Raw genomic sequence first — 12,356 nt, 5'->3', positions numbered from 1 at the left:
AGCTCAACTTAATACAGAATTATAACATTTAGGAGAACCCAGCTCCAGGTGAGCAGTGAATAGTGTGGTCTTTGTAGTGGGCCTGAACTGGGATGCTATTAAGATGGTAAAGCATAGCACTTCTCTGATATTTTAACTCTAGGACTTTAAACAAAAATCTGATTGTGAATAGATTTGGAAGGGATGTTGTGATAAATAGCCCCTCCATACAAACAGCATATCTCTGAAAAGAAGACAGTAGGAAGAATCTTAATTTTTTCTTTAATGGGGTTTTAGAAACATTTGCCCATGGGATTCGGAACAAAATGATCTGTTGATCTTATCTAGTGGGGTTCTTGTTTGGATAGCTTAAATAAATTATTCTATCAGGGGAATAAATAAATTAAATGACATACATATCATATATGTGTTTTTCTTTCTTACTCTGTGACATCAGGCTGTGATGTGAAGGGACATTCTAACCAAAAGAAAGTTCAGTTCCTACATGTCAAAATTATTTAATTTTAAGGAAAGTGTGGTTGATCAGGGCTATTGCATTATTAAGTCATTTACCTTAAACAGTGAGATTAGTGAGGAAAAAGATTTTCAAAGGGGATTGGGGTTGGGATTAATACTCCCTGGCTATCACTCATCTGCTTCTTTCAATTTGAGAGAACTGCCAGCTGAATTCACATAATGAATAAACTACTTCTGGAGAAATGCAGGGTAAAAGAGGCAGAAAGGAAGACATGGTGAATGAGCTATCTCTATTGTTTCTCATCTTCCCCCTATCATCATCGGTTCCAGTTTGGTTGACACCTTAGAAAACAAACAGCATGGCACCCCCCTGGGTTTATCATCTTATCCTTCTTTCAGCTTTAGAGTGAATTAGGAAAAGTTTAATCCACTTGCAATGTTTTATATTACATGTTTGATGACAAACAGCCATGTTTATAAGTGACAGTTTTCCTGCTAAATACCTGCATAATACCTGTCATAACCACTTGAATTACAATTACCATATTGAAATGAAATCTGATGTTTTTTTAATTTTTATTTGGTGTGCCTCAGAAGAGGGGTAGTCTTATATGGCGAGTATAGCCCAAACCCTATATTTTAACAGGAAAGGGAGGGGGTCGTCTTATACACCCAGTCGCCTTATACCCTGGAGAATACGATAGACTAAATTTTTAAGAACCATGACTATGTGAATGTGAAGAAATGACTCACTGCAATATACTAGCCTTAAAGATAAAACCCCCTTTTTAGTTTCCCCTCAGGTACTGTCACAACATAAAAGACAGTATCAATTTTCTGCTAGAAAATAGAGAGTTACAATCAAAAAATGGCATGGCAATAACTGATGGTAGCAGCCAGAACAAACATGTTTATCACCTTTTGAAAATGTATTTCTAAATACCTGAGGCCCCTCTCACATGAATTATCACATCCCAAGGGAAATGTTGACAGTTTTATGTACCGTATTTTTGGAGTATACGACATACTGGAGTATAAGATGCACCAAGATTTTGAAGAGGCAAATAAAAAAAAGTTTTTGCACTTTGCAAACCTCCCAAAAATGGCCCGTTTTTCATGAAAAAGGGTCCTTTTTTCAAAAAAAGAGAGAGCATGAATAGCTTTTGGAGGCTTGTAGAGTGCTACTGCGGGGTGGGGTGGGGGCCAAAAACGAGCAAAAAATGACCCATTCTTTGCAAAAATGGGCCAGTTTTTTGTTTTAAAAAGGGCATGGATAGCCTTTAGGAGGCTTATAGAGTGCTCCTGAGGGCTGGGATAGTGGTGGAAATTGAGCAAAAAATGGCCCATTTTTTGCTCATTTCTGCCCTCCCCAGCTCCCAGGAGCACTCTGAAGGTCTTCTAAAAGCTATGCATGGCCATTTCGGTAAAGTGGGTGTGGTTTCAGGAGGCAAAAATGCTGTATTCAGTGTATAAGACACACCCAGATTTTCAGCCTCTTTTTTGAGGGAAAAAGGTGCATCTTATACTCCAAAAAATACGGTAGGTCAGAAATTACTGCACTATGGAGATGAAAGATGAGCCCTCCTTCTCTGTTGTTCCTTGTTACAATTTCCTAGATATAGAAATTAATTAAGTAACTAAACCCTGAATAATACTAGTCCTATATTTAACCTTAAGTTATCAGGTGTAACTTTGTATAGTAAACCAATCTTACTTTTATGGATTCACCCATATGCTAATTTTGCCTATTTTGGGGGGAGGGAAAATACATGGCATGACCTGGTTAGCTGTCAGATTTGTAAGAATAAGTATCAAGATTTACTTTAGACTTCAGGAATTCTGAAAAAAAAATACTTAGTGAATTTACTATTATATTACTAGTCTAAAAATATGCTCCAAAATTCATATCCTATATTAAGGTGACCAACTTTTTTACAATGAAAAGGAGGACAAAACACGTCCTATTGTCCAAAATGCTAAGGTGACCAACTTTTTTACAATGAAAAGGAGGACAAATAAATTGGAAAAAATATATCGTAAATAAAAGAAATATTTTATTCATTGCAACAATAATACACTAAAATATGATATATGCATAATAAAACATTTGCAACATTTTATATTGTAATTATGCTTACATGTCTGTTAATTATTATTTAAATGAGTACTTTTCCATTGAATTAATATTTTTTGTCAATGTATCATCTTCTAACAATATATTGGAAATATCTGAACAAGAAATATCCTTCATATTGAATTTTACGGCAAGTGCTGCAGCTAGAGTATCAACATTCAATCTCGATTTCTCACTTGTCGAAAAATCATTGGCAATTGAAAAAAACTCTTTCAACTGCTGCATTAGTTCCAGGGCAGCACAACGTAAATTGAACAAGTATAAATAAATGTTCACATGGAATATGTTCATTTTTGAAATGGCTGAAAATATCCACCCATCTTTTATCAATTTCAACATGTTGATTTTCCCATTGTATTAATTTTTCAGAATTTAAATATACATTCAGTCTTCTAATTTCTTCAAAGAGACAATTGTCGTCTATTTTAATGTCTAGCATTTCTTTAGATAAAAATTCAACACAAGATTCAATATCTGTTCAATATACTTGCGATGAAGTAAAAAAAACACCATTAAAAACTGTTTAATAAAATACATCACATAACGCGCAACATATTAGCCTTCAAATATCAAAAAGGAGGACATGTAGGAGGACACTTTTCGAGGGAGGACAGAACTTACAAAAGAAGGACTGTCCTCCCTAAAGGTCACCTTACCTATATGCCACTTTTGATATCTAAGGAAAAACTTTGGAACAAGCAAAATGCCTTATTATCTCAACCTGTCTGATCTTATGCATTAATTGTATAATATTTTGAGAGTCCAGTATCCAGTTAAACAGGCCAGGGGAGGCCTGAACGGGGCTTCTTGGAAGCTCCATTTTGGCCTGCAATGTTCAGGGTGAATGTTGCAGACCCTTTGAGGTTGTTTATAAGAGCGAACAATTGCTGAGGTGCTGCAAGATTTGTTTTGGGCCTTGTTCGAAACGGGGGGGGGGGGCATTGATCGCGTAACTTCAAACGTTCGCTAAGGGAATGCTCGTAACCTGGGGATTATCTGTACCTCCTACTCCTCCTTTATCTTCCATTCTCTCCTTGCAACTATGCAAGATATCAACATGAGATATCATTTTTGAAAGAATAACAATGTGAACCTTTAATGATTTAAAAAAAAAAACTTGGAAAAAAATACATGAAGCAAATCCTTTCCTTCCCCTTCCCCTTCCCTTATTCTCCAATTTAAGAAAACAGCACCTGTCTCTCATTTATTTTCAAAATAATGAAAAGGAATCTTATCAGTTTATTAACCATAAACATATTTTATTATATTTTATTGTTTATTTATTGATATTTTATACTTTTATACATCTCAATTATTGATTAGCACAGGCCTCTTACATAATTACTGTGGACATATTTTCTAAAGCTGTTTGTTCCAAATAAAATGAGCACATAATTCCATAAAAGCATATATAATTAATAGTTCCTCACAACATCTCTATGAGGCAGAGATTTGTATTTGTTAGTTGTACAAATTAAAAACTTGTACAGGTACAACTCTTCGTACTACAGTTTTGTTTTACTCATTTGTTGTTAAATATAACATTTGAAGTTTTGTAAAAAGCAGAGAATAACATGTATGTTTCCTTCCTATTAAGTTGAAAAGAACCTATGTTACAGAAATAATACAATAAAGAACCCTCAGTTTTTTCTGAATACATCTGAACATGACGAATAAATAAAAACTAATTAGATTGTGCATGGGATGACAGATTGAAAAATAAATATTTCTCAGTTTGAACATGTTAATTGAATGAAATAAATATATGGCAAAGCTGATAGCTTTAAACTGGTAATGTTATGAATAAAATGAGGCAACAAAAACAAGGTTCTTTTTCCTTTAATGCTAATATATTGCTGATTGAACCACTTCCTATTTTATTTTAAGGGCATTTACTAGAGAAAAATCATACAAAATGAAAACTATTTTATATTGTAAATAAAAGAGATCTGAATCGCTGACCAGATTCTCTATTTCAGACACATCATTGGGAATTCTCAATGTTAGTAGAGTTTTGTTAGTAGTAGTATTTGCAAACATAAATGTTTTCCAGGAACAACTCACAATTTGTGCATAGTTGAGTCTTCGAAACTGAGCAAATTTGCTCGCAATATCTTGCCAGCGCTTGCTGAGCTGTATCTGGGTTGGTTCCACTGCTTTTGCAGCCCCATCCTTAGACAAGCGATCAGCTTGCCTCTGTACCACATTCAGCTCTTCCTTCTTCTCCTCCAGTTCTTGATTAATTTCCTATTGAGCAAAATCAATACAGGGCCCAGGACAATTAGCTAACTAGATCATCAGTTCCTTAGCAAAATACTTTTGTAGAGGTATTGTTAAAAAAGAAGAAAAAGAAATAATATTATTTTAAAACCTGAGTTAAGATATAAACAAAAGAAATAGAGAAGAGTTCTGGATTATATAGCTCATTGATTTTAGATATTTCAGTGCATATATGCTGGAAATGTGACACCATAGGCCAAAATATTAACGGTTTAATTAACCCTAGCACTGTGTGATAACTGGGAAAGATGACCGTAATGCTGGAATTACACACTAAATATCCATAGTAATTGTTGATTAGATGGCTAAAGGTTTTTTTTTAAATTACTATTGGAGAGAACATAAAAAAGAATAAAGCAAAAGAAGAGGATGAAAAATAAACAAATTTTTGACAACGTATAAGCAAATCTTTAGAATTTTGACCATGATTTATGAATATGTTCTGATGAAAATGAGTGTGCTGCTAAATATGAAAAAGAGTTCAGCCATGTACCGATAGTCATTTGTTCATCTGGAATAAAGATAAAAAAGTCAATTATTTTTTTCTTGGAAAGTATTTGAAGATGGCACATTCAACATATATATTCAATCTAGATGCAAAAGATTTCAACAAACTTCATCTCAGTTACTTAAATAGCATTAAGTGATGAGCTACTATTATTTATATTAATTACTCTAGCTAGACAACAGAGAAACATATTTTGTTTACAGAAACAAATACAATACTCTGAAGGAAATGATATTACCTTTAGTTTATGTTCATCTATGGGATCTGACAGGACTGACATTTTTTTTTCTATGTCATCCAGGAACTTCATTAAATCATCTGCCTGCTTCTTATATTGATACCACTGATGTGAAATCTCCAAAGCTTTTTTCCTTCTTTGCAATCTCATATCCTGTTTGCAATACATATGTTTGTTATAAAAAGTAATATTTAAATGGTGGTATAAGTAAATACTGTATGCACTATGGGATAGAGTAAAACTGTGGATAGGTTATTTTTAAAAATTATTATGAATTATAATAATTATAATTATGAATGTAAATTTATATTTTTAAGTAAACCAAAATATTTTCTTACTTCTCTATACTTATAATGTAAAGAGAAATGTATTATGGAACTTCACACATTTAAAAAAGCTAGAATTGGTAGCCTAAAATTTGAAACAGAAATATTAACAGGCAGATTTATACAACAATGAATTTTCCAAATGCTAGTATTTTATGCAAGAGATACTTATATAAATTTAACTGCAAAATGTTTTTATTTTAAATTATAACCTGCTAATAGATGGAAATCCAAAGAGTACTTTAATGTGCACATATTGCCCTCATTCAAAATTTTTAATTTTAGACATTCCAAAGTTTACTAAAAAGAAAGAAAAGAAAATTTATGTGAAGCAGAGAAACTTTGCTTGTCCTTCTTTAAATGCAACTCTAGGTTTTGAATGACTTTTGAGTATCAAATACCCTGAAACAGAAATTCAGTTTAATTAATTTGCCAATTACAAGTTTAATTATTGACTATGGCTACTTCTGCCATGCATTATATTATATGTATGCTAATAATTTATTTAATGCACCAATTTAATACAATTAACATTTTTATTTTATTGCCTTTGACACATAGTAAAATATTTCCTAAAATTCCATTTTTAAAATTTGCAGTTTACTTTGCTTTAATTTGATTTGCCATATTTTTGGACTATAAGACACACTGGAGTATAAGAGGCACCAAGGTTTTGAAAATGCAAATCTAAAAAAAAAAAAAAAGCGGGCCCATTTTTTTTTTCAAAAAAAGGGCATGAATAGCCCTTAGGAGGCTTGTAGAGTGCTCGGGGGGGGGGGGAGACAAGCAAAAAACAGCCCATTTTTCATGAAAACATGCCTATTTTGTCAAAAAAAGGGCATGGAATAACCTTTAGGAAGCTTATAGAGTGCTTCTGGGGGCTGGAGGGGAAAAATTGAGCAAAAATATGGTCAGCTTTTTGCTCATTTCTGCCCTCCTCAGCCCCCAAAAGCTCTCTGAAAGCCTTCTAAAAGCTATGCATGGCCATTTTGGTGAAGGAGCGGGGTTCAGGAGGCAAAAAACCCAAACTTATCAATAATTGCAAGAATATTATGCAGCATAAGGTAAAGGTTCCCATCGCATATATGTGCTACTTGTTCCCAACTCTAGGGGTGGTGCTCATCTTTGTTTCAAAGCCAAAGAACGAGCACTGTCTGAAGATGCCTCCATGGTCATGTGGCCAGTTTTACTAAATGCCGAAGGTGTACAGAATGCTGTTACCTTCCCACCAAAGGTGATTCCTATTTTTCTACGTGCATTTTTACATGCTTTTGAACTGCAAGGTTGGCAGAAGCAGGGACAAGTAACAGGAGGTCACTCCATTATGTGGCGGTAAGGATTCGAACCACCAAACTGCTGACCTTTATGATTGACAAGCTAAGTGTTTTAGCCACTGAGCAACACATCCTGTTTATGCAGCATATGTATTATATATTATTGATTTTTATCTAAAAGCTTTCTAAGAAACATATTTAGATTAGATTAAAAGAGTTGGAAGGGACCTTGTAGGTCATCTAGTCCAACCCCTGCCCTACACCATTTCTGATAAATGGCAGTCCAATCTCTTCATGAAAGCCTCACTGATGAAGCTCCCACAACTTCTGAAGGCAAACTGTTCCATTGGTTGATTGTTCTCACTGTCAGAAAATTTCTCCTTATTTCTAGGTTGAATCTCTCCTTGGTCAGTTTCCACCTATTATTCCTTGTCTGGCCTTCAGGTACCTTGGAAAATAGTTTGACCCCTGTGGCAGCCCCTCAAATATTGGAACATTGCTATCGTGTCTCCTCTGGTCCTTTTCTTCACTAAACAAGCCATGCAGTGGTGGGATTCAGCCCTTTTGCACCTATTCAGGAGAACTTTTTGTTAATTTTCTGAGCAGTTCAGAGAACCAGTTCTTGTAAGAAATCTCCTTCCAATAGCCTTTTGTTTTTTTCCACTTTACAGGGCTAATCCTGTCAGGAAGGCAGGAAGGAAACATTCTGGTATGCCTTATCCTTATCTTTATTGCCCTGCTTACAGAGACTGCCTCTCTGGTTACTCCTTGTTACATTGCAACTAACAGCTAATGGTTCTTGGTAGTATGCCTAGTCTTTCTGTCACCTGAGCTTCTTTGGAGTCATTTTTTTCTTTGCTGGTACTTTTATTAGGGGTTTGACTTTCTTAAAGGGGAATGGTTGTTTTAAGCTTTTAGCCACTGCTTTAGTGGTTCCTGGCACTGTGCTTTTGGGTGTACTTCCAAGAGGCATGATGCAAGCTTGGTACTCTATCTGATTTTTCTGCCTTTCTGGGGATATTGATCTTTCCTTAAATCTGGATGATTTCCTTAGGATATCTTGTGAGGTGAAGGAGTCCAGCTGATATCTTTAAGTGGTGCAAATTGATCTAATGAGTGCTTCTCCTGGGTGGAAAAGGGTGCTTTGTCAGTTCACTGAGCACAGGAGTCTCTTGTCTATGGAGATTCTTCAGTCATCCAAATCATGGTTGTCCCAAAGGTGCTTTTTACAAGAGGCAACTGAACTTTCTTGGTTTCCAGAAAGTCCAGTTGCCTCTTGAAAAAGCACCTTTGGGACAAAAGTCTCTCACATTGATTTGGAGTGGCCAAGGGAAATGATTGCTCACTGATAGTAAGATTTTTTTTAAAGGAGGTAGGGGTGTGGATCCTCCTGTCAGATCTGTGTATCTGCCATTCTTCAGTGGATGAAGAAGGGGGGTTGGATTTGATTCATTTTGTTATTTCTCCTTTCTATGTCTTGCCTTGCCTGTTTATATAACCATTGACTGGTATCTCAGACGTCTGGAAAACCCTCACCGCTTAGAGGATGCAAGGTGTGGGGGGGAGCCGAAAGATGATCCTGAAAATTATCTATTTCTCAGAGAGGCTAGTACAAAAACATCTTCACACATCTTACATAAAGCAGGCTCTGCAGTAGTGGTCAACCCGGAGAGAAAAAAAAATCTTCCAAATTTATACTCTACTGTGGGGACCCTGCAACAATGTCTGAACAGAGCAGTGAACAGGGGGAAGCTGGGGGGAAACATCAACAACTACCCAACCTGATACCAGCTCCATATGTCCCATAGAAAACATTAAAGCTGTCTTTGAAAGTTCCACGAGGCCCCAATGGTCTGTCGGTGTAGGAAAAAGGGACAGCAGGGATGGAAGAACCGGGGGGGGGGGGGTGATCCTCACCCATGGCAGCTAGAAACCCAGCTGGAAAAAGGAACTGGAAGCCCTTTCCGATCAGGAGGAACTGATCGGGGAACCACTAACAGATGTCATTTGAAGCAGCACATCAACCGTCCCATGATGGAAGTCCTGCAAAACCTCAATGTCCAAGGTGAACCAGAATGCCAACAGAGGAGAGTCGGTGATCCAGCAGCCGAAGGACCCCAAGCAGTCACTCCTGATCCAGCCACAACTAACCAAGCAGCCGACCAAGCTGGGGGAATAGCAGTTGCGCCAGGGATCCAGCCTCCTGCCATTCCAGCCCAGGCAATGTTTCCCAGCCAACCCAAAGGCCCATGGCTGGAGAGGAAAGCTCCCCCATTGGGGGTAAAATTTGATGGAGATCCCTAGAAATTGGGGTTCTTCCTGGCTCAGATCCTCATCTATATGCAAGAATATGGACAGAATTTTCCACCCAGTGAGCATGACTGCGAATCGTCAGCCTAGCCCTAGAAGGGGCAGCTGCCAGATGGATGGTGACCCTCCACAATGCCGATGGTCCAGAGCTGTGAGACTTTGATTGATTCATGACAGCCCTGCGACACCGCTTCGAAGACCCCCTCACCAATCACAAAGCCTGTGACCATATTAGAGTCATAAAGCAGGCCCGTCGCCCTGTAGCTGAATACACTGAGGAATTCTGTGCCCTGGCTGGCTGAGATGACTGACCAGAAAATATCCTAGTCTGCTGGTTCAAAGTCAGGCTCAACAACAACCTGTACACTGCCTGCCTGGCCTGGAGGGGTGGGGCCTAATTGCATGCATGAATGGCACCTAGTGGCAGAGGAGGCAGAGATTGACATGACCCAAAATCAGTACTGCATTTAATCATACTTCCCTGTAAATATTTCCAATAAAAATAATTCCGGTTTCATGTCTATTTGTTGCTTGGTTATTTCTTCGAGCCATTTTCTTAATCTATTCCAATATTGTTTTACTTTTGGGCACGTCCACTACATATGGTAGAATGTTCCCAGATTTTGTCTGTATTTCCAGCAGTCTGGTGATATATTCAGATACATTTTGGCCAATCTCGCTGGGGGGAGGTGCTATCTGTAGAACATTTTATACATATTTTCCTTATAGGCTACTGACATTGTCAATTTATAATTTTCAGTCAAAAGTTCCTCCCATTTCTCCAATTCAATATTGTAGCCAAAGTTTTTGGCCCAAGTTATCATATTTTCTTTAACAACCACCTCCTCCATTCTATAATTTAATAAATAATTGAATATTTTCTTAATCAATTTATCCTCTGTACTTTGTAGAATCTTATCAAATTCTTGTGGTTCTTTTTAGAATCTGTACTTTTCTATGTCTTTCCTATATCTAGCCTGAATTTGCATGTATGGCCACCAATCGATGTCTATGCCCTACTCTACCTTTTGGTCTTGCTTTCAGTTCCCATGATTATTTAGTAAATCTTTGTATCACTTTATTTTATCTATATGTAATACATTTGGATAAATTAATGCTTCCATTGTTGAAAGCCAATTTGGTATTTTAGTGTAGTGCTTAACCTGTGAATCAAGTACCACTGGAATTGGCTTTCTTCCCAGGTCATGTTTGGGAGAGATGCCAGTGGGCACCTACCTTCCCTCAGCAGATGGCACCATGTCAGATAACTGGGCAAGGGCCAACCCAGGGATTGACTTCTCCACTGAGTCCAGTCCCATCTGCAATGCCCCAACAGGTTCTTATCCCATCTTCCGACAGAGAAATTTTCTCGACAATGGCAGGAGGGATAAATGAAGGGGAAGCTGCAGGATGGATAGCAGAACAATGTGACAAGGCAGTTCCTAAGTTTAGAGGTACAACTGGGTTCCTTCCCTCGGGGAGGGGGGAAGAATAAAATGCCACCGTTGCTGTCAACCTGGCCACAAAGCATCAGAGTGCTTGGCTTCAGCCTCCATATCACAAACGTGTGCACCAACTGCCAGCGCAATAAAGTGAAGGGCCCAGAAGCCACCAGAAAAGAGTCATCTGGGTCAACAATCTCAGAAAACGGATCCCCAACCTAAAGTGGTGAAAAGTCTAACCAATGGGGAAACCTCTGAGGAAGAGAATAGTATAGATGACCCAATGGTGAGTGCACCAGTCCATCCCTTTGCCATCCAAGCCAAGCTTCAAGTACCCGAAACAGGGATGGAGGGGAAAGTTGAAGCAGTTATGGACACTGGCTTAATCAGTGTCCACAATGCTTAATCAGCATGTTGATTGTAAAGCAACTAGGCATACACACAAGACCTCTAGCCCATCCCATTCGGTTTGAGCAGGCAGATGGGACGCTAATTGGGGGAACCCCAGCCATGCTAATGACCGAATTGGTAAAGTTACAAATAAGCCGCCACTATGTACTCCTCAGATTTATTGTGGCTCCAAAGATTCTGGAAATAATTATCGTGAGGTTTGCATGGCTGGACAAGTGGATGCCTATGATAAAGTGAGAATATGGCATTAGAAAATTGATTATCGGATTTGGGCTGCTACCACCGGTGGAGCCAAAGAGCCACCCAGGGAAGATTGAGCCCAAGAGCCCAGAACCTGCAGCACCTGCAGCAGAGAAAAAAACCCAGGGATCCAACAAGTACCAAAAGACTACTGGGACTTGGCAGAGGTGTTCAATGAGGAAGATGTCAACTATCTTCCCCCTCACCAGCCCACAGATTGTGCAATAGACTTCAAACCTGGGGCTACCCTACCAAAGCCAAAAATGTACTCCATGACTCCCAAGGAGATGGTTGAATTGAGGAAGTACATTGAGAGAATAAGGCTAGATCCTTGAATTATTTGGGCAAATTAGATGAAATTGTTTGAGGAACCTGATAGGCTCCATCTTGAATATCTGACTAGCCGGCAAGCTTTTCTGGAAAATCACAGCCTGGAATGAAATCCTAGGGTCAGCATGACCTGCTCAGAAATAACCTAATAGCTTGGAAACTCCCTTTGTAACAGGGAGTAACAGGACATGTTTTGCAGGAAGCCGGTAATGACCTTATTGTTTAGTTCTGGGAAAGTGAGGTCCTTTGGGGCTTCTGAACACGTATGCTTTCTGAACATTTGGGGAATTTCCTTGTACTTTGCACTTGTATTTTTTGCATGCAATTGTATTCTTTGTATCCAGGATAGGACGCATATGATACATCATTTTGTGTATTTTAGGTGTGCCTATGCACCTTGTAGGGAT

The 12,356-nt window shown here is 38.0% G+C and overlaps 1 protein-coding gene across 2 annotated transcripts in view; it reads right to left on the bottom strand.

The window, feature by feature from the left end:
* The window catches only part of DMD (dystrophin), a 1,188,090-nt gene that overhangs the window by 639,373 nt on the left and 536,361 nt on the right, over positions 1-12,356 (bottom strand). For both annotated transcript variants that reach the window (XM_081951523.1, XM_081951524.1), the window contains exons 39-40: positions 5,617-5,769; positions 4,655-4,837 (exon numbers count right to left, since the gene is read on the bottom strand). In XM_081951523.1, the coding sequence (XP_081807649.1) occupies positions 4,655-4,837; positions 5,617-5,769 (336 nt within the window). The remainder of the gene's footprint in view (positions 1-4,654; positions 4,838-5,616; positions 5,770-12,356) is intronic.

This window comes from Natrix helvetica (genome assembly GCF_964273705.1).
Source record: "Natrix helvetica genome assembly, chromosome: 4".
In the NCBI taxonomy this organism is placed as follows: domain Eukaryota; kingdom Metazoa; phylum Chordata; class Lepidosauria; order Squamata; family Natricidae; genus Natrix; species Natrix helvetica.
Note: the sequence above shows the minus strand (reverse complement) of the source record. Positions and strands in the feature narration are given on the sequence as shown.